General features: G+C 42.4%; 1 protein-coding gene across 2 annotated transcripts in view; it reads right to left on the bottom strand.

The window, feature by feature from the left end:
• LOC118391312 (connector enhancer of kinase suppressor of ras 2-like) overlaps window positions 1-20,908 on the bottom strand; it is a 76,445-nt gene that overhangs the window by 26,329 nt on the left and 29,208 nt on the right. Inside the window, exons 9-14 of one of the 2 annotated variants that reach the window (XM_035782575.2) lie at window positions 15,024-15,170; window positions 4,989-5,122; window positions 3,406-3,620; window positions 2,184-2,270; window positions 1,093-1,340; window positions 665-699 (exon numbers count right to left, since the gene is read on the bottom strand). In XM_035782575.2, the coding sequence (XP_035638468.1) occupies window positions 665-699; window positions 1,093-1,340; window positions 2,184-2,270; window positions 3,406-3,620; window positions 4,989-5,122; window positions 15,024-15,170 (866 nt within the window). The remainder of the gene's footprint in view (window positions 1-664; window positions 700-1,092; window positions 1,341-2,183; window positions 2,271-3,405; window positions 3,621-4,988; window positions 5,123-15,023; window positions 15,171-20,908) is intronic. The other variant, XM_035782576.2, reaches the window with a different exon arrangement.

Genomic DNA, 20,908 nt, shown 5'->3' with positions numbered 1-20,908 from the left:
CTGCTTGGCAACCCTCATGATTTATGTTAAAATCTCCTTCTCTTGAGGCCTATTGGCCAATTCCATAGCTTTTGTATAATTTCTGCCAGTAGTTTTGCAAGTAGTGCTCATGAGCCGTAACTGGTCCCCAAAAATGTTACACAATTATGTAGTACATCATCCGTTTCGTATGATATGTTTCATCCCAGAATGTTAAGCAATCCGTATGATATGTTACAAATTCTAATTCATACAGTATGTTAGGAATTTGTAAGTGCATGAGTTCCCAGACTGCATCTTTAAGTTAATACATTGTAACAACACACTGAAGGTAAAAAGTCCTCTCTATTCGAATAATTAATATGATGGTATGCAGGATAATGGAAATGTACTTCACTCACAAGAAGCAGAAGTAGGTAACTAATACAAAGCATTCACAAGATAAATGATCTATCAATTACATTTTGATAGGTTCTGAAAAGCTCTCAATTTACTTCAGAGGAAATAATACAAATTCATTTCAAATTAGCACAATTTGCCTCCATAGCTTAAGCAAAAAAACTCCCACACATCAATTTCTGAATCCGCAAATAAATCCATGTTCCTCACAAAACCATGGCAATATTCTCTGGCCATTGAGTTGGCCTGTCCTGTTGATCCCCATGGAGAACAAATGCTCACTCACCTGTCAGTGTCAGCTCTCAGTGTGTCTCCAGCTCTCTGTGGAAAGGTAAAGAGCAGATTAGCGCATCACAGAAAGAGAGAGAGAGAGAGATCACAGTGCACTGTTATCTCAGAGCGTGGCTTTTGTTTCCTGTTGTGACCAGGCAGGCAGATCAGTAGATCTGGGGAAGGTAGAGTCCCTGGGCCCAGGCAGAAACCATGGGGTGTCTGGGGTTGTGGAAATAGAGGTATGGGTGGCACTCTTCTGAGTCACTTTTTATTTAATATTGATTGTGACCTCAAAAAAGCTTAAACCACAGAAAAAAGGCACAAATAGGTTGAATCTGTATTGTCAGACCATTATGCCACTATGTCTGAGTGTTAAGCTATAATATCCTTCTTGAACTGGTGCAGATGGATAAAATATAAATAGTAGCTGTGCTGACTCACGTGGTACATTGGCACAGTGTTGCTCTCAGGCAGTGAGAAGGGCAGGCCTTCTGGCGGTCCTGAGTCCAGTCTGACAGGCGGGGCCAGCAAGGATGGGCTGATGGGATAGCTGGGGCTGCTGGGGTTGTGGCTCTTCTTGCGGGTACGCCGCCCAGTGTCCCGCTTGCATTCCCTGGACACGTCCGGCTCCTCCTGGATTACTAGGATCTTATCGTCATTCAGGTAACGTAGCAGGGAGTTGTCTGAGTCTAGCAGAGGTCAGGGAGGGAGGGAAAGAGGGGAGCAAAGTTGTGTCATTTGGAAGCCTAGAGAGGTAATTATTTGTTCATTAGGAGGCCCAGAGTGCCTATCACATTAAATGCTTGATGGCAAAACAACCTCTTACCAAGGGTTTAGTGAAACAACATTTGGAATGGAAAAGAAAGTCAAAGTGAGAGCAGTATGAGGTAATGTTTCCCAGTCTCACAGACCAGCATGTTTCCACAGAAACCAACCTCTCTTACGTGACCTTCTATCAGTGAGGGCAAGCCCCAACAGTGTGTGGTTTCAGAGCAGAGGGAGGCAGATATGTTTTTGCACTCGCTATTTATAACACAAGTCATGGCAGTGAGATGCTATCACGACAGCCCGCTCAACATAACTGCTGTACATAGTCTCACGAAGCTAAACAACACTGAAATCAGCCAAGTGCAAAACAAAGATTAGGTTTTCAACTTAATTAATGCCTGACATGAAGATGTTGTCTATATTTAACTGATTGAATCTCCTTTTTTTTCAATAGAATTGGTTGAGCTTCTTGTGATAGCTTCATCTTTATACAGTGCAGTTTGAAAAGAGTTCTAAATGCACAATCATGTTTCTGTCAAGATTCAGTGGTAATGTCAAAAGAAACCAGTGTATGTGTGGCAGTTCCAGTGAAATGAATGAAAGAAGCAAGCGATTTAGTTATGTGTTGTTGAAAGTGGGGACGGTGATTGGTCCTCATTAGGCGTCTGTACATTGCAGACGCAGTGAAGCCAAAACTATTTCCTTCTCTAAGTCAAATCATTTAAGGCAGGGACTGGGGAGACTACCTGAACTGAATGACCCACCTCTGCTACCTCTCTTGTACATATTTGGCTCCTTTGTCTCTGCCATCCAGTTGTAATCCGTTGGCATGGAAACTGGCCTGAGGTCACCTGGAAAGAAGTCCAAGTAGCATGTCAGCTAAGGTGTGAGTGGAGAGAGAGCTAGGAGTTGAGGGAAGACGGACGGACGGACGGACGGGGGGGGTTGTCTCACAGAGGGATTGGAGAGGGTTTTAGAGAGAGATGGTGAGAGGGGAGTGGCTGTGCGTGGGTGGATGTCTGCATGACAGAGGTTAATGTGCAGGCAGGGCAGTAAGGGGTATAAGAGAAATAGGTTATAGCATGGGAATCCAGTTGAAAATAATTCATCTTTAGAGTGAAGGGAAAACGGTAGGCTTGTTGCACGTGTGTGAATGTGTGAGCAAGAGAGACTGTGATGGAGCCATGTCATGGCACCTAGTGCCTCCACAGACTGGGATGAGCGGAGCGTACCCTGCCTGGAGCCATTATGAGCTTGGAAGCAATCCACCCTCACTTCCCTGGCAGGCTGTTAACATGAAAACACTCCGTCTGGCAGAGCCAAAGGGATTTATCCCTGCACCACTACACACTGTACAATACACAACAAACTGAGCCTCAACAGAGCCTCAACAGATCCTCAACAGCCAGGAGGGGGCTGAAACAATGCATCGCCTTCTCTCTGTCAGATGGACGGATAGAATACTGTACATTATCAACGGCTTTCAAAGACCTCCTTTCCTTGTCTCAGTGTTGGCAGACAGTGTCACTCACTAAAGATTCCGGAGTCATGCCGTGCAGTAATGTGAATGAGCTCATTATGTGAAGTGCAGACAGAGGTGGCATGTAGAATATTCATCATGCTGCTGGCCATCCTACAGCTGCAGTGCTGCTGATGATGAAGGGGCAATGACAGGGGAAGAGGATGTCTGACTGTGGGGGTGGGGCTGGACTGTAAAAGGGAGAGGTTTATGTGAAACATAAATACGCTGGGGTGCATAATAATAATCTCTTCTATGCATAGCAATTGCCAATTACTGTACATTCTCCACGTGCCATTCACAGCTGGGTACACTGTATGATAATGCACTTAAATGAAGGCAGGAGAGGGGAGCTACCCACCTCGCCTGGCATTCCACCCTTCAATGCTCCTCTAACATTAAACTACCGCCCAGATTGAAAAGGCTGATTGGTTGGTTGTGCTACATATCTGGGCTGGGTAACTCACCATGGGTGGGTGTCCTGTCCCTCCGCCTGACCCCCGTGGAGCGGCCCCTGGTCTCGTACTCCTGCCCCAGGGCCAGACAGTCCTCCTCCACCAATGTGAAGTACTTGCCCCCATCATGGTCCAGGTAGAAGCTGGGAGACTCCGAGCCTTTCATACCCATCTTCTCCAGACTGTATTTGTTGATGTCATCACAGGACATGATACCTATCTCGTCTCTGTGATTGACAGGTATGGTTATGGAGAAGATCAGTCAGGTGCTAAAGGACTAAAAAATGAAGTGAACATTAGCTGTACAGTTGAAGTCGGAAGTTTACATACACCTCAGCCAAATACATTTAAACTCAGTTTTTCCACAATTCCTGACATTTAATCCTAGTAAAAATTCCCTGTCTTAGGTCAGTTAGGATCACCACTTTATTGTTTAAGAATGTGAAATGTCAGAATAATAGTAGAGAGAATGATTTATTTCAGATTTGATTTATTTCATCACATTCCCAGTGGGTCAATTAGTATTTGGTAACATTGCCATTAAATTGTTTAACTTGGGTCAAATGTTTTGGGTAGCCTTCCACAAGCTTCCCACAATAAGTTGAGTGAATTTTGGCCCATTCCTCCTGACAGAGCTGGTGTAACTGAGTCAGGTTTGTAGGCCTCCTTGCTTGCACACGCTTTTTCAGATCTGCCCACAAATTTTCTATGGGATTGAGGTCAGGGCTTTGTGATGGCCACTCCAATACCTTGACTTTGTTGTCCTTAAGCCATTTTGCCACAACTTTGGAAATATGCTTGGGGTCATTGTCCATTTGGAAGACCCATTTGTGACCAAGCTTTAACTTCCTGACTGATGTCTTGAGATGTTGCTTCAATATATCCACATAATTCTCCTGCCTCATGATGCCATCTATTTTGTGAAGTGTACCAGTCCCTCCTGCAGCAAAGCACCCCCACAACATGATGCTGCCACCCCCATGCTTCACGGTTGGGATGGTGTTCTTCGGCTTTGCAAGCCTCCCCCTTTTTCCTCCAAACATAACGATGGTCATTATGGCCAAACAGTTGTATTTTTGTTTCATCAGACCAGAGGACATTTCTACAAAAAGTACGATCTTTGACCCCATGTGCAGTTGCAAACCGTAGCCTCGCTTTCTTCTGGCGGTTTTGCTGAGTGCCCTTTCAGGGTATGTCAATATGGGACTCGTTATACTGTGGATATAGATACTTTTGTACCTGTTTCCTCCAGCATCTTCACAATGTCCTTTGCTGTTGTTCTGGAATTGATTTGCACTTTTCACACCAAAGTACGTTCATCTCTAGGAGACAGAACACGTCTCCTTCCTAAGCGGTATGACGGCTGCATGGTCTCATGGTGTTTATACTTGTGTACTATTGTTTCTACAGATGAACGTGGTACTTTCAGGCATTTGGAAATTGCTCCCAACCAAACTTGTAGAGGTCTACTATTTTGGCTGATTTCTTTTGATTTTCCCATGATGTCAAGCAGAGGCATTGAGTTTTAATGACTACAACCTAAGTGTATGTAAACTTCCGACTTCAACTGTATGTATGGGGTTTTCTAGGCTCACCTGTGTCCATAAAGGCCAGAGACTGGGGACAAGATGAAGACGTCGTGGCCACTGTCCAGCGTAGAGGACATCCCCATGGTTCCCATGCTGTTGGGCGGGGTGTTGGAGTCACTGTTGGGACTGGTGGGGATGGGCTGTAGGGACATGGGTGGAGTCATGTAGACAGCAGGACTGTAGTAGTATAAGACAATTTCCTAAATGTAATCATTTTTCATTCATGGCATCGTATGTCAAGATTCATGAGTAAAATCCTATAGAATTGCATACTCCATGTGTGAGCTAATAGAGGATTGTGGTGCAATGTCCCACAGTTCACTTAGTTTACTTAACACAGTGGCACATAATAAACACTATGCTAGTGAAAAGGATAGGATGCTTTGTTGAATGAAGTTATTGAGACAAGGAGAGGATGTGAAGTGGCTCTTATTAACAACAGCAATCTCGTCCATAGCAACCAAGAAATTCTTGAGAGAGGTCTGTTGGAAACTATGGAGGGGATAACAACAGGACCCCTAGCAACAAGGGATTATGTGATAACGACTATACATCATTAATGTCAAGATGTGTCAAGTGTGGTGAGCATGAGCCATCTCGCCCCAGGAGATGCACTATGAAGTGTAACCTACTGTGATGACTAAACCCTTTGACCAACAACATCTGATTGGTAAAGGTCCTGTGACCATCACCTTCCGATGTGAACAACTACATTTTCATATATTTTCCTTTTCCTCTTTTGAGTCTACTTCTAAGATGAATCAAATCAAATGTAATTTGTCACATGCGCTGAATACAACAGGTGTAGAACTTACTGTGAAATTCTTAGTTACAAGCCCTTAACCAACAATACAGTTCAAGAGACATGCGCGGACAGCATGTCATGACACTTTTTGTTTTTTTGTGTAACAGATGTTTCTTTCCATTCACCACTGTTTGGAGGCTGTAAATACACTACATGGCCAAAAAGATGTGGACACCTGCTCATATGTCACGCCCTGGCCTTAGATGTCTTTGTTTTCTTTATTATTTTGGTTAGGTCAGGGTGTGACATGGGGGATTTATGTGTTTTGTATGTTTATGGGGCTGTTCCCTTTCTAGGTAGTTGGTATGTCTATGGTTGCCTAGATTGGTTCTCAATTAGAGGCAGCTGTCTATCGTTGTCTCTGATTGGGAACCATATTTAGGCAGCCATATTCTGTGGGTACTTTGTGGGTGGTTGTCTTCTGTTTTTGTGTCATTGCACCAGATAGGACTGTTTCGGTTTTCACATTTGTTGTTATGTGTTTTGTAGTGTTCTCGTGTATGGTCTTTATTAAACATGTTGAACTCTAACCACGCTGCATTTTGGTCCTCCTCTCCTTCAGCGGAAGAAAACTATTACATCATAAAACATCTCAATCCAAAATCATGTGCATTAACATGGTCGGGAACAGATGTTGGGCGATTAGGCCTGGCTCGCAGTCGGCGTTCCAATTCATCCCTAAGGTGTTCGATGGGGTTGAGGTCTGGGTTCTGTGCAGACCAGTCAAGTTATTCCACCCCGATCTCAACTAACCATGTGTATGGACCTCGCTTTGTCATGCTGAAACAGAAAAGGACCATCCCCAAACTGTTGACACAAAGTTGGAAGCACAGAATAGTCTAGAATGTCATTGTATGCTGTAGCATTAAGATTTCCCTTCACTGGAACTAAGCGGCATAGCCCGAACCATGAAAAACAGCCCCAGACCATTATTCCTCCTCAACCAAACTTTACAGTTGGCACTATGCATTTGGGCAGGTAGAGTTCTCCTGGCATCCGTCAAATCCGGGTTCGTCCATTGAACTGCCAGACGGTGATCCATCACCCCAGAGAACGTGTTTCCACTGCTCCAGAGTCCAATGGCAGCGAGATTTACACCACTCCAGTCGACACTTGGCATTGCGCATAGTAATATTAGGCTTGTGTGTGGCTGCTTTCAGAGGCAGTTTGAAACTTGGTACTACATAAGTAGTTTTTGAGCTATCTCCTTACTATTTATATTTTTGACAACTTTTACTAGATGAAGGAACATTGCTGTGGGGACTTGCTTCCATTCAGCCACGAGCATTAGTGAGGTCGGGCACTGATTTTGGGTGATCAGGTCTGGTGAGCTTAACACAATTCCTTACCCTACATTCCTTAAGAAAATGTACTTTTTACTCCATACATTTTCCCTGACACCAAAAAGTACTTGTTATATTTCAAATGCTTCGCATGACAGGAAAATGGTGCAATTCACACACTTATCAAGAGAACATCCCTAGTCATTCCTACTGCCTCTGATCTGGTGGACTCACTAAACAAAAACGTGTTGGAGTGTGCCCGTCTATCCACAAATAAAAGAAATACAAGAAAATGGTGCCGTCTGCTTTGCTTAATATAAAGAATGTGAAATGATTTCAACTTTTACTTTTGATACTTCAGTATATTTTAGCAATTACATTTACTTTTGATACTTAAGTATATTTAAAACCAATTACTTTTAGACTTTTACTCAAGTAGTATTTTGCTGGGTGACTTTCACTTTTACTTGAGTCATTTTCTATGAAGGTATCTTTAGTTTTATAACAATTGGATACTTTTCCCACCACTGGTAGTGAGTGTTGCAACCGAGGACTGATGATATTTACGTGCTACGCACTTCAGCACTCGACGGTCCTGTTCTGTGAGCTTGTGTGGCCTACCACTTTGCAGCTGAGCCGTTGTTGCTTCTAGACGTTTCCACTTCACAACAGCACTGTTGACCGGGGCAGCTATAGCAGGACAGAAATTTGATGGACTTGTTGGAAAGGTGGCATCCTATGACAGTGCCAGGTTGAAAGTCAATGAGCTCTTCAGTAAAGGCCATTTTACTGACAATGTTTGTCTATGGAAATTGCATGTCAGCAACAGGTGTGGCTGAAATATTCAATCCACTAATTTCAAGGTGTGTCCACATACTTTTGGCCATGTAGTGTATGTTGCGAGTGAATTAACATGCACGGGTAGCCTAGTAAAGGAGCCCTTTGAAGTGTTTTTTTTTACAATTAGATGAAAACTTATGCCACAATAAAATATAATAGATTTTAAAAGTTAAATGACAAATCCTTATGACTAAGCCCATAAAATGGAGGCTTCAGAACATCTAGAGCTCACTCCTTCTACAGGACTTCTGTAATTAATAATAAATACCGTTCTACAAGAAAATCAAAATAGAATCCATTTTATGTTCTTCTTCATTATTAATACATTTCTACAAGAAAAGTAAAAAAGATGGCAGAAATGTGTTGGCTCAGTGCTGTCAAAAGAAAATACCCCAACTGTTAAGATTGTTCATGTCTCTCAGACCAAAGGAAGATAAAACAAAAATAATTTAATATGAAGCAGTGGGTTAGGAATGGGTCAAGAAACAAAACAAGAGATAAAATGACACTACCGTACAAAATAATTAAAGATTAAAGCTGGTAGTCCTCTCACTATGTCTGTGTCCTATCAGTCTGACCACGGCAGCTGAGGGTTCTCTTGTATATTAGGGGTTCTCAAACTTTTTCACTCAGGCCCCCCTTCCAGCATTGGGGAACATCCTGCGCCCCTCCTGCATGTGTGCGCCATGTTTATTTCTATGGGCACAAGCATTGTTCACACCCCTCTTGTTGGTGGAGAAAATCTTGCATTCTTTACATTTTGCCATGTCTAATGTGTATTTGTGTGATATTTTCATTTAAATTGTTATTTATGGATATAAATAGCATATTATTGAAAAAAACGTAAATGTACTGTGTAACATGTCCTATTACTGTCATCTGATGAAGATTTTCAAAAGGTTAGTGAATTATTTTTCTTTTAATCCTGCGTTTGTGATTGCATCTTTTGTTCAACAAAATGGCTATATATTGGCTGTGTCTTTGGTGGTGGTTTGACATAAACATGTGCTATGTTTTCGCCGGAAAACATTTTCGAAATCTGACTCGCTGGGTAGATGAACAAGGTGTTTATCTTTCATTTGAGCTATTGGACTTGTTAATGTGTGGAGGTTAAATATTTCTAAGAATATTTTTGCATTCTGTGCGCCATCTTTTGAGTTGAGCGTGGGGGGTGCCCTTGGGGAACGTGGTAGCCTGAACAAGTTAACCAAACAGTGTTTGTGGCTGATTGATAACCTTTGTGTGTATTTGTTTGTGTTACCTGTAAGACAACAATGCCTGATTCCTCACGAAACTAGAACAAAAAAGGATCATGAATTGTGGGAATTTCCAGAAATGTTATCCATAGAAGGGTCCTTTGGAGGAAGGATTGTTTCATTAAGAATAATTGAGAAATAATTAATTGAAGTTGGATTAATTGAAGACTACATAATATTTCATCTGTAGATGCTGGGTCGTTCCACAAAATGAGTGCCCTTTGCTTCCTTTGATATTTTAAGTAGAAATTGTGCACCAATATTGAATTTTAAAAGCCTGTTATATTCAATTGAAGTGCCTTTTAATATAGACCACATGGAGAATTCAATAAATCAGAATTTTTATATGAATAAAGAAATGTCCCTCCATACACACTCTCCAGGAAGATTTTAACCCGCTTAAAGGGGAAGTTTACCTAAAATAAAAACAATCCCAAGTGATTCCATATATTAGGTGGAGTTCGTCTTCACCTCCTCACTTTCCCTGTAGTCTAGAACTAGAAAGCTGAAAAAATGGGTCACGTGACTCTGTGCACTTTGTGCACTGCTAGCTCTGCTCAATTATCAGTCAAAGAGTGATTGAGAAAACCTCGAATTGTGGACAAATTCTTTGTTTTATTGAAAGTGTACAGCCAAATGAGCTATTTTTTGAGTAAGGAACTTTTCCACCCAAAACAATTGCAAATATTTTATATAATTATGTTATGTGACTGCAACAACAGTGGAGATGGGTAAAAGCCGCGGAGATGGGTAAAACCTGTGCATGTGCGCTCTCCTGGGGCAAACTCTGTGACGTATATGCCCTTATTTGGAGTTTGACATCACAGATCAAATCAAATCAAACCTTATTTGTCACATGCGCCCCGAATACAGCGTGTAGACCTTACCGTGAAATGCTTACTTACAAGCCCTTAACCAACAGTGCAGTTCAAGAAAGAGTTAAGAAAATATTTACCAAATGAACTAAAGTTTAAAAAAATATATAAAAAGTAACACAATAAAATAACAGTAGCGAGGCTATATATAGGGGGTACCGGTACAGAGTAAATGTGTGGGTGTTCAGGTTAGTCAAGGTCATTTGTACATGTAGGTAGGGGTGAAGTGACGATGCATAGATAATAAACAGCGAGTAGCAGCAGTGTAAAAAACTAATGGGGAGGGGGGTGTCAATGTAAATAATCCGGTGACCATTTGGTTAATTGTTCAGCAGTCTTATGGCTTGGGGGTAGAAGCTGTTCAGGAGCCTTTTGGTCCTAGACTTGGCGCTCCGGTACCACTTGCCATGCGGTAGCAGAGAAAACAGACTATGACTTTTTTGGGGGCTTTCCTCTGACACCGCCTAGTATATAGGTCCTGGATGGCAGGAAGCTTAGCCCCAGTGGATTTGCCCCAAAGCTTTATATTCAGGACATAACGTTAAGTTCTTTCATAAATTTTTTGCACTTGTAATTTAGTTCTTTGTTGCAAACAGGATGCAGGTTTTGGACTATTTGTATTGTGTGCACGCTTTCTTCTTTTCACTCTGTCAATTAGGTTAGGATTGTGAAGTAACTACAATGTTTTTGATCCATCCCAGTGGCGACACGTCATTCAGGGCAGGTGGGGCAGTAGCACCTGTTTTGAGCCCCACATTTTTTGCGTGTTTTGCATGTTGTTTTGGCATTAATATGTGTCATGTCACATCAGTTTGCAAACAATGTTAAAAAATATATATATATATTATTGAGTAAATAAAGCCACATGCAAACATGGTCTCTTTTTTGTTTACTTGAGTAAGGCAGCTGAAAATGCAGGTGTTTCAACCCAGCTCAGTGCTTTCTGTGGTGGTGGGGCAAGCCAGCAGACAATACGTAGCGTTGCACCATGATTGGCTCAGTGTTCTGTCACTCATGGGGACACTATGTCACCGCCAAGTCTATGGTTAGACCTCGAAAATTCAAGCCTCTTTGGTGCTGCCATAGAGTTACATTAGAAGTGTCCATCCAAAAAGGCTCAAGGTCACAACAAGTTAGAAATCGCAATTTCAACAAAGAATGGTTTAGAAGGAATCAGTGACAGTGGATGTGTGGTCCCAAATCTGGGATTAAGGAGCTCTTTTCCAAGTTTAAAATGATAAACATTCAACATTGGCCATGCTGTCAATGAAGCATGATTTGTGCGGTGCTCAAAACAACTGTTAACTCGGAACTGCAAAAACTTGACTTCAGCGAGTTCAAGACAACTGGGAAATCGGGAATAAACAAGCTCCGACTGGATTCGACCTTGTTTTTTTTCAGAGTTCCCAGTTGTTTTGAAAGCACCATAAATCCAGAGAATGCCAGACTCACAAAATGTTCCCACAAAGGGCCTCCGCGCCACCTTCCTGTTCAAGTGAGCACAGCACAACAAGGTGAGTTCAAAAATATATTGTACGCTGCTGCATAAATTATGTAATATGCCAGGGAGATGTGTCTACTGAAGCTAAGAAAGTCATACTAAGTGTATGTTGTGTAGTAATATTTAGTAGCCCATGTGCCTCACCCTAATAATTGACCCCTCTAATTTCACCTACTGTTCTGACTTGGTGGTGCTCATGTAGCCTATAAGCTGTTTATGAAATGTAATCATTGAATATTGTAAGAGCTTTCATTGTCTGCTTCTATGCCCCATTTATTTTTCCTACGGTTCTGACTTGGTGTACGGGGGGAACACTATAAGAATAGCCCATGTTCTGAATTCTGTCACCGTACATTTCAAAAGTGCTATTGACTACGTCCGTCCTAGCTCGCACATTAATGTCTTAATCGAAATTACAGATTGCCTCTTATCCACTTGTCTTTCCCTTAAGCCATAGTTGTGTACATCTCAATTGTCATTAGAAACCACATTTGTTTAAGCAAGTCAGCCATATCAGCAACTGTGTGTTTTTTTAAAGGCAGTAAATGAAGCTGAACTAACTGTTTCACTGCCAGACAAGACTCTGCTGATATCCAGGTGTAGCAGTGGTAAAATGTTGTGACTTTTTTCAGGACAGCTTTATGTAGGCCCTAACAGTTTGTGGGTACCGTTTGTCACCGTTATAGTGCAATTAATGTATTGTTTCGTGTTGTGTAGTGGATTTGCTGGCATGCATCACACTTTATTTATTTCTTGCCCCACCCAGATTTACATGCTAAAATCGCCACTGATCCATACTTAGTTTCTTCTATCACAGCCATTAAACTCTGTAACTGTTTTAAAGTCACCATTGGCCTGGTGAAATTCCAGAGCAGATCCCTTCCTCTCCGGCAACTGAGTTAGGAAGAAGGCCTGTATCTTTGTAGTGACTGGGTATATTGATACACCATCCAAAGTGTAATTAATAACTTTCCCATGCTCAAAGGATATTCAATATGCTTTTTTTTACCCATCTACCAATACATGCCCTTCTTTGCGAGGGATTGGAAATCCTCCCTGGTCTTTGTGGTTGAATCTGTGTTTGAAATTCACTGCTCGACTGAGGGACCTTACAGATAATTATGTGGAGTACAGAGATGAGGTAGTCACTCATAAATCATGTTACACATTATTATTGCACAGAGTGAGTCCATGCAACCTATGTGATTTGTTAAGCACATTTTTACTCCTGAACTTATTTAGGCTTGCCCTGAAGGGGCTAAATACTTATTGACTCTAGACATTTCAGTGTTTAATTTTTAATTAATTTGTAAAAATGTCTAAAAACATCATTTCATTTTGACATTATGGGGTATTGTGTGTAGACCAGTGACCCAAAATCTCAATTTAAAAACATTTTTGAATCAGGCTGTAACACAACTATATGTGGAAAAAGTCAAGGGGTGTAAATACTTTCTGAAGGCATTGCACATGTTTATATTTTTCAATATCCATTTTTATATTTTTCAATATTAATACATGTAAATGTGTTGTAAAAATCAAAATACTACTCATATTACAGAGCAAGCAGTAAAGCTTCATATGACACCAACTTTTGCTTGTAGCACCTACAGATGAAATATTATGGAGTACTAAAGGAGGCCTGGGTAAGGCCAAAATGTCTACAATATTCCAACTTAAATGATTTATTCCTCAATTATGCTTTAATATACAAAGGTCAAAAATATGTCAACAATAGTTCCTTCAAAGGACCTTTCTATTGATAAAAGTTCATGAGAATCCCCAAAATTATGGCAAAAAAAACAAAGAAGAGGAATCACCCCAATATCCTCCATGGAGGGCAATCCAATACTCTTTTCTTTCTCCAATTCTTTTCAGCCACAATAATTAAGCATAACTCAAGCAGAACCCTGTTTATTTCAAACTGAAAAACATGCCACAGTGCCAAATAATCAATACATAATTATTTCCCTGACATAACTTCTGTCACGCCCTGATCTGTTTCACCTGTCCTTGTGATTGTCTCCACCCCTTCCAGGTGTCGCTTATTTTCACCAGTGTATTTATCCCTGTGTTTCCTGTCTCTCTGTGCCAGTTCGTCTTGTATGTTTCCAAGTCAACCAACGGTTTTCCCATTCGCCTGCTTTTTGCATCTGTCACGAGTGGCGCTCGGCGGTCGTCGTCACCGGCCTATTAGCTGCCACTGATTGTCTTTCCTCTCCCTCTTGTATGTTGATTGGTAGCACCTGTTTATATATGATTAGTTTGGCTTTATTAGACAGCCGGCCCGCCTGGTTGTTGTGCGGGATTATTTCAGTGTAACCTTCGGCTCTGTTGTAGAGGTACGTGTTAGTGCCTGGTCGTGACTTTTCCGTTGTACATTCTCATTCCCTGTGTTTGGGGCCGTTACTATTGTGAGCACCCTGTGGTGCGTTGGTGCTATTAAAGACGCACAGCTTTGCACTCACTGTCTCCTGCGTTTGACTCCACACACCTACGACACCTGAAGCATTACAGCATCCTCCTTTTTCTAGTCCTCCTGGTTTTGAGCCTTGCCTGTTTCTGGACTTTGCACCCACCTGCCTGACCATTCTGCCTGCCTTGACCACGAGCCTGTCTGGCACTCTGTACCTCCTCGACTCTGATCTGGTTTTGACCTTTTGCCTGTCCCTTTGGATTAATAAACATTGTAAGACCCCAACCATCTGCCTCCTGTGTCTGCATTTGGGTCTCGCCTTGTGCCTTGATACTTCAGTGCTTATCTACACACCCCATACAGAAGCAACCATTCTGGCTTCACATGTTGAGACATGAGGATAAGGTGCTGATTATCTGAACACATTAACTGATTTCACTGCAGATGCCAAAGACACGTAACCACAGAAACGTTCCTGGGCGTCATCAAGGCAACCCATGCAGCATGAAAATGAGTGAGCTTTAGTGCAGAGCTAAAAATAGCTCTCACGCAGTCCAGGGCTCCCGAAGAAAAAAACATCCAGGCAGTTATGATGTAAACCCCCAACCCCCCTCTAACCATCATCCTCCCCAGCTAGTGTTCTGTCTTTGTTCCTCCTCCTCAGGCAGTCCCTGTTTCCCCCAGCCAGTCCCACATACTGTCCTGTCTGCACTCCATCCACACTGAGCAGCACAATAGATTCACTAACTCCATTCACTGATGCTCCAAATAATCTATTAGAATTCAATTAAAGGGTGTCCAGGTATGGGGTACAACTTGCAGATAATTACCCTTAAATTCATCATGTATCATAATCTCATCTATTCACAATGCAGGCCCCATAAGGAACTACTAAGCCAGTTGGTCATTATCAATAATGAGCGCAATGTTTCTTATCGCTCAAATTACACAGCTCCCAGGTGAATTGGTGAAAAAACGATATTCTTATCTACCGAAGGAATCCTAAACAGATATCCAAACACATATAGGAACCTCATTCTCAATATCACATCATAACACAATTACCTGGAGTGCAAGGGGTTTCCACCGTACATTCTTGAGCAGGGCAGGGGCAGACGTGAGAGTGTTCTGAGGTCTCTTCTTCAGCGTGAGGATGACTCCGTTGGGGTCTTCTCTGAGGGCGTTCACCAGGTTCTTCAGCTGCCAGCCCACCTGCACAAATATGCCACAGTGGAGAGAGACATTACAACACACTCAGTAAGGCTGATGAAATACTCAACCAATCATAAATTGTCGTAGCTAGTTACTGTAGTTTTGAACATCTCCTCTACCAACCATGTCTGAGATAATGACGCCAGAGATAATGACAATGAAAACAACTGCACTATCATTCCAATACCCTACAGTCCATTCCCACAAATTACAGTGCTTGGAAAATAATGGCGTCTGGCACAAAAACTGTTAGCTAAACAGTATGTGCTGGGAAGGGTTCATACAATGCAGACAAAATATTGTTCCAATTATTTCCTTTCTTGACTGAACATAACAATTTTCAGAATTCTGTCCTATCTGTTGTTACAACGTTATACAACGTTATACAACGTTTAACAGATTGTGTTGTACCTCGTGCCGACCTATAATGCGTCACAAAGCATCAGCACCATGCTCAACTGGGCTCTGTCCCCCAGCAGACAGACAGTGTGCAGCTGTGCTACAGTGAGCTTGGTTCTGCTGATGGCAGTGTGCTCCCAGGCAGGCTCCAGTAGAGGCAGGGGAGCAGAGAAAGCAGGTCACGTCCCCCTCCCTCCCTTCCTCCCTCGCTCTCTATGCTACGCTGAGCAGAGCACCTCTCTCTCTTCCTCTTTCCTTTGTTCAGTTCCCCTCAACTCCCCCGTGCACTGTAGAGTGCCAATGTTAATAATGTAACTTATCTGTAAACAGGTTACATTATTCAACTCAGGGACTGGCATGGCGACATAGTCAAACTATAAAAAGACCAACAGATCCCTCTACACACACACACACACACACATTTCTGTTTGTCCGAGACACTGTCTCTGTGTTCACACCAGCTTCTGTGCTTACTGGAAACTGCAGTGGTAGATCACACTAGCATGTAATAAGCTAGCTAGTCTCTGGCCCCCTGGTGTGTCAGTTGCAACCTTCTATTAGAGGTTCACCCAGGCATATGACAGTTCATTGGCACATCCACTGTCTCATGTTTCTGAACACAACATCATGTCATAAAATGTGTAATCTCTGTGATTGGTTGATTGGTAAACTAGTTGTTTTGTATTCTGCAGTAAGACAGGCTACTGCAACCACACCTTGTTAGTATGTCTTTGTTTGGGCAGGAGGAGCTATAGTGCCCTTTTTCTTTAAATATACATCACAAATGTGAAATTAGGCCTACTATAAATTGTCCCCTACCGAGCTAGGACACTGCCCCTGCTCAGTACGACAACATCACAAGTGACCTGATTAATGCATCCACCATGGTGACACAAACCTAAATAATTTACAGCAATAACCCCAGTCCTCCCAGTCCATTGATTATAGTAGCTGTTTTTAAATTATTGCAAATGTATTAAAAAATAAAAAACTTTATCACATTTACATCATTATTCAGACCCTTTACTCAGTACTTTGTTGAAGCACCTTTGCCAGTGATTACAGCGTTGAGTCTTCTTGGTTATGAAGCTACAGGCTTTGCACACCTGTATTTGGAGAGTTTCTCCCATTCTTCTGCCCAAGCTCTGTTAGGTTGGATGGGGAGCATCGCTGCACAGCTACAGTTGAAGTCAGAAGTTTACATACACTTAGGTTGAAGTCATTAAAACTCATTTTTCAACCAATCCACAAATTTACTGTTAACAAACTATAGTTTTCGCAAGTCGGTTAGGACATGTACTTTGTGCATGACACAAAGAATTTTTCCAACAATTTTTTACAGACAGATTATTTCACTTATAACTCACTGTATCACAATTCCAGTGGATCAGAAGTTTAAATACACTAAGTTGACTGTGCCTTTAAACAGCTTGGAAAATTCCAGAAAATGATGTCATGGCTTTAGAAGCTTCTGAGAGGCTAATTGACATCATTTGAGTCAATTGGACTTGTACCTGGGGATGGACTTCGAGGCCTACCTTCAAACTCAGTACCTCTTTGCTTGACATCATGGGTAAATCAAAAGAAATCAGCCAAGCACTGCATCGCAGTGCTAGCTGTGCCACCAGAGACTCTGGGTTCGCGCCCAGGCTCTGTCGCAGCCGGCCGAGACCGGGAGGTCCGTGGGGCGACGCACAACTGCCCTAGCGTCGTCCGGGTTAGGGAGGGTTTGGCCGGTAGGGATATCCTTGTCTCATCGCGCACTAGCAACTCCTGTGGCAGGCCGGGCACAGTGCACGCTAACCAGGTCGCCAGGTGCATGGTGTTTCCGACACATTGGTGCGGCTAGCTTTCGGGTTGGATGCGAACTGTGTTTAGAAGCAGTGCAGCTTGGTTGGGTTGTGTTTCGGAGGATACATGGCTTTCGACCTTCGTCTCTCCTGAGCCCGTACGGGAGTTATAGCGATGAGACAAGATAGTAACTACTAACAAATGGATACCATGAAATTGGGGAGAAAAGGGGGTAAAAAAAGAAATACAATTTTAAAAAGAAATCAGCCAAGACATCAAAAAATAAATTGTAGACCTCCACAAGTCTGGTTCATCCTTGGGAGCAATTTCCAAGGTACCACATTCATCTGTACAAACAATGGTACGCAAGTATAAACACCATGGGACCACGCAGCCGTCATACCACTCAGGAAGGAGACGCGTTCTGTCTCCTAGAGATGAACGTACTATGGTGCGGAAAGTGCAAATCAATCACAGAACAACAGCAAAGGACCTTGTGAAAATGCTGGAGGAAACAGGTACAAAAGTATCTGTATCCACAGTAAAATGAGCCCTATGTCGACATAACCTGAAAGGCCACTCAGCAAGGAAGAAGCCACTGCTACAAAACCACCATAAAAAAGCCAGAATACAGTTTGCAACTGCACATGGGGACAAAGATCGTACTTTTGGAGAAATGTCCTCTGGCCTGATGAAACAAAAATAGAACTGTTTGGTCAAAATGACCATCATTATGTTTGGAGGAAAAAGGGGGAGGCTTGCAAGCCGAAGAATACCATCCTAAACGTGAAGCACGGGGGTGGCAGCATCATGTTGTGGGGGTGCTTTGCTGCAGGAGGGACTGGTGCACTTCACAAAATAGATGGCATCATGAGGCAGGAAGATTATGTGGATATATTGAAGCAACATCTCAAGACATCAGTCAGGAAGTTAAAGCTTGGTCGCAAATGGGTATTCCAAATGGACAATGACCCCAAGCATATTTCAAAAGTTGTGGCAAAATGGCTTAAGGACAACAAAGTCAAGGTATTGAAGTGGCCATCACAAAGCCCTGACATCAATCCCGTAGAACATTTGTGGGCAGAACTGAAAAAGCACATGCGAGCAAGGAGGCCTACAAACCTGACTCAGTTACACCAGCTCTGTCAGGAGGAATGGGCCTAAATTCACCCAACTTATTGTGGGGAGCTTGTGGAAGGCTCCCTGAAACGTTTGACCTAAGGTAAACAATTTAAAGGCAATGCTACCAAATACTAATTGAGTGTATGTAAACCTCTGACCCACTGGGAATGTCATGAAATAAATAAAAGCTGAAATAAATCATTCACTCTACTATTATTCTGACATTTCACATTCTTAAAATAAAGTGGTGATCCTAACTGACTTCAGACAGGGACCTTTTACTGGGATTAAATGTCAGGAATTGTGAAAAACTGAGTTTAAATGTATTTGGCTAAGGTGTTGTAATGTCGTTCTTCGTTTGTCGAAAGAAAGTCGGACCGAAATGCAGCGTGGTTGTTACTCATGATCTTTAATGAAGGAAAACGGAACGATACATGAAATAACTATTACAAAATACAAAACAACAAACGGAACGTGAAATCTAATTACAGACTATCTGGTGAAACTACACAGAGACAGGAACAATCACCCACGAAATACAAAGCGAAACCAGGCTACCTAAATATGGTTCCCAATCAGAGACAATGAGAATCACCTGACGCTGATTGAGAACCGCCTCAGGCAGCCAAGCCCATACCACACCCCTACTCAGCCGCAATCCCAATAATACAAAAACCCCAATACGAAATATAACAACATAAACCCATGTCACACCCTGGTCTGACCAAATAATTAAAGAAAACACAAAATACTAAGACCAAGGCGTGACAGGTGTATGTAAACTTCCAACTTCAACGTTATTTTCAGGTCTCTCCAGAGATGCTCGATCGGGGTCAAGTCCGGGCTCTGGCTGGGCCACTCAAGGACATTCAGAGTCTTGTCGCGAAGCCACTCCTGTGTTGTCTTGGCTGTGTGCTTATGGTCGTTGTCCCGTTGGAAGGTGAACCTTAGCCCTAGTCTGAGGTCCTGAGCGCTCTGGAGCAGGTTTTCATCAAGGATCTCTCTGTACTTTGCTCAGTTCATCTTTCCCTCGATCCTGACTAGTCTCCCTGTCCCTGCCGATTAAAAACATATCCACAGCATGATGCTACCACCACCATGCTTCACCGTTGGGATGGTACTGGCCAGGTGAGGAGAGTTGTCTGGTTTCCTCCAGACGCTTGACATTCAGGCCAAAGAGTACAATTTGGTTTCATCAGACCAAAGAATCTTGTTTCTCATAGTCTGAGAGCCCTTTAGGTGCCTTTTGGCAAACTCCAAGCGGGCTGTCATGTGCCTTTTACTGAGGAGTGGCTTCCATATGGTCATAAAGGCCTGATTGGTAGAGTGCTGCAGAGATGGTTGTCCTTCTAGAAGGTTCTCCCATCTCCAAAGAGGAACTCTGGACCTCTGTCAGTGACCATCGGATTCTTGGTCACCTCCCTGACCTTAGTGGTTCAAAACTTTGATATAAGAATGACGGAGGCCTCTGGCCTCTCTACGGACAATTCCTTCCACCTCATGGCTTGTTTTTGCTCTAACATGCACTGTTAACTGTGGGAACTTATATAGACAGGTGTGTGCCTTTCCAAATAATGTACAATCAATTGAATTTACCACAGGTTGACTCCAATCAAGTTGTAGAAACACCTTAAGGATGATCAATGGAAACAGGACGCACCTGAGCTCAATTCCGAGTCTCTTAACAAAGGGTCTGAATACTTATGTAAATAAGGTTTTGATGTTTTATTTTTCTATTCATTAGCAAAACATTCTGAAAACCTGTTTTCGCTTTGTCATTATGGGTATTGTGTGGAGGAACAGTTTTATTTAAGCAATTTTAGAATAAGGCTGTAACGTAACAAAATGTAGAAAAAGTGAAGGGGTCTGAATACTTTCCGAATTCACTGTAAATGGGCCAAGGGAGCCTCTATAGCAACAACAAGTAGAAACAAACACAGACCTCACGCAATGCAAGGTGACACCTCTAAAGCAGCCATTGTTGTCCATCTAAAGCTGCCAATGGATCAAATCAAATGTTATTTGTCACGTACCGAATACAACGGGTGCAGACTTTACTGTTAAATGCTTACTTACGAGCAAAATATATATTTTTAAATATTAACACAATAACGAGGATATATACAAGGAGCCCCGGTACCGAGTCAATGTGTATGAGGTAGTTGAGATAATTGAGGTAATATGTACATGTAGGTAGGGGTAAAAATGACTAGACAATCATGATAGATAATAAACAGAGTAGCAGCACCGTGTGAGTATGAAAGTGTGTCCATGTGTAATGTAATGTGTGTGTGTGTGTGTGTGTGTGTGTGTGTGTGTGTGTGTGTGTGTGTGTGTGTGTGTGTGTGTGTGTGTGTGTGTGTGTGTGTGTGTGTGTGTGTGTGTGTGTGTGTGTTGGAGTGTCAGTATAGTATGTGTGAGTGTGT

Source organism: Oncorhynchus keta, chromosome 12, assembly GCF_023373465.1.
Source record: "Oncorhynchus keta strain PuntledgeMale-10-30-2019 chromosome 12, Oket_V2, whole genome shotgun sequence".
Classification (NCBI taxonomy): domain Eukaryota; kingdom Metazoa; phylum Chordata; class Actinopteri; order Salmoniformes; family Salmonidae; genus Oncorhynchus; species Oncorhynchus keta.
The sequence above is the reverse complement of the archived record's forward strand: the minus strand, read 5'-3'. Positions and strand labels throughout refer to the sequence as shown.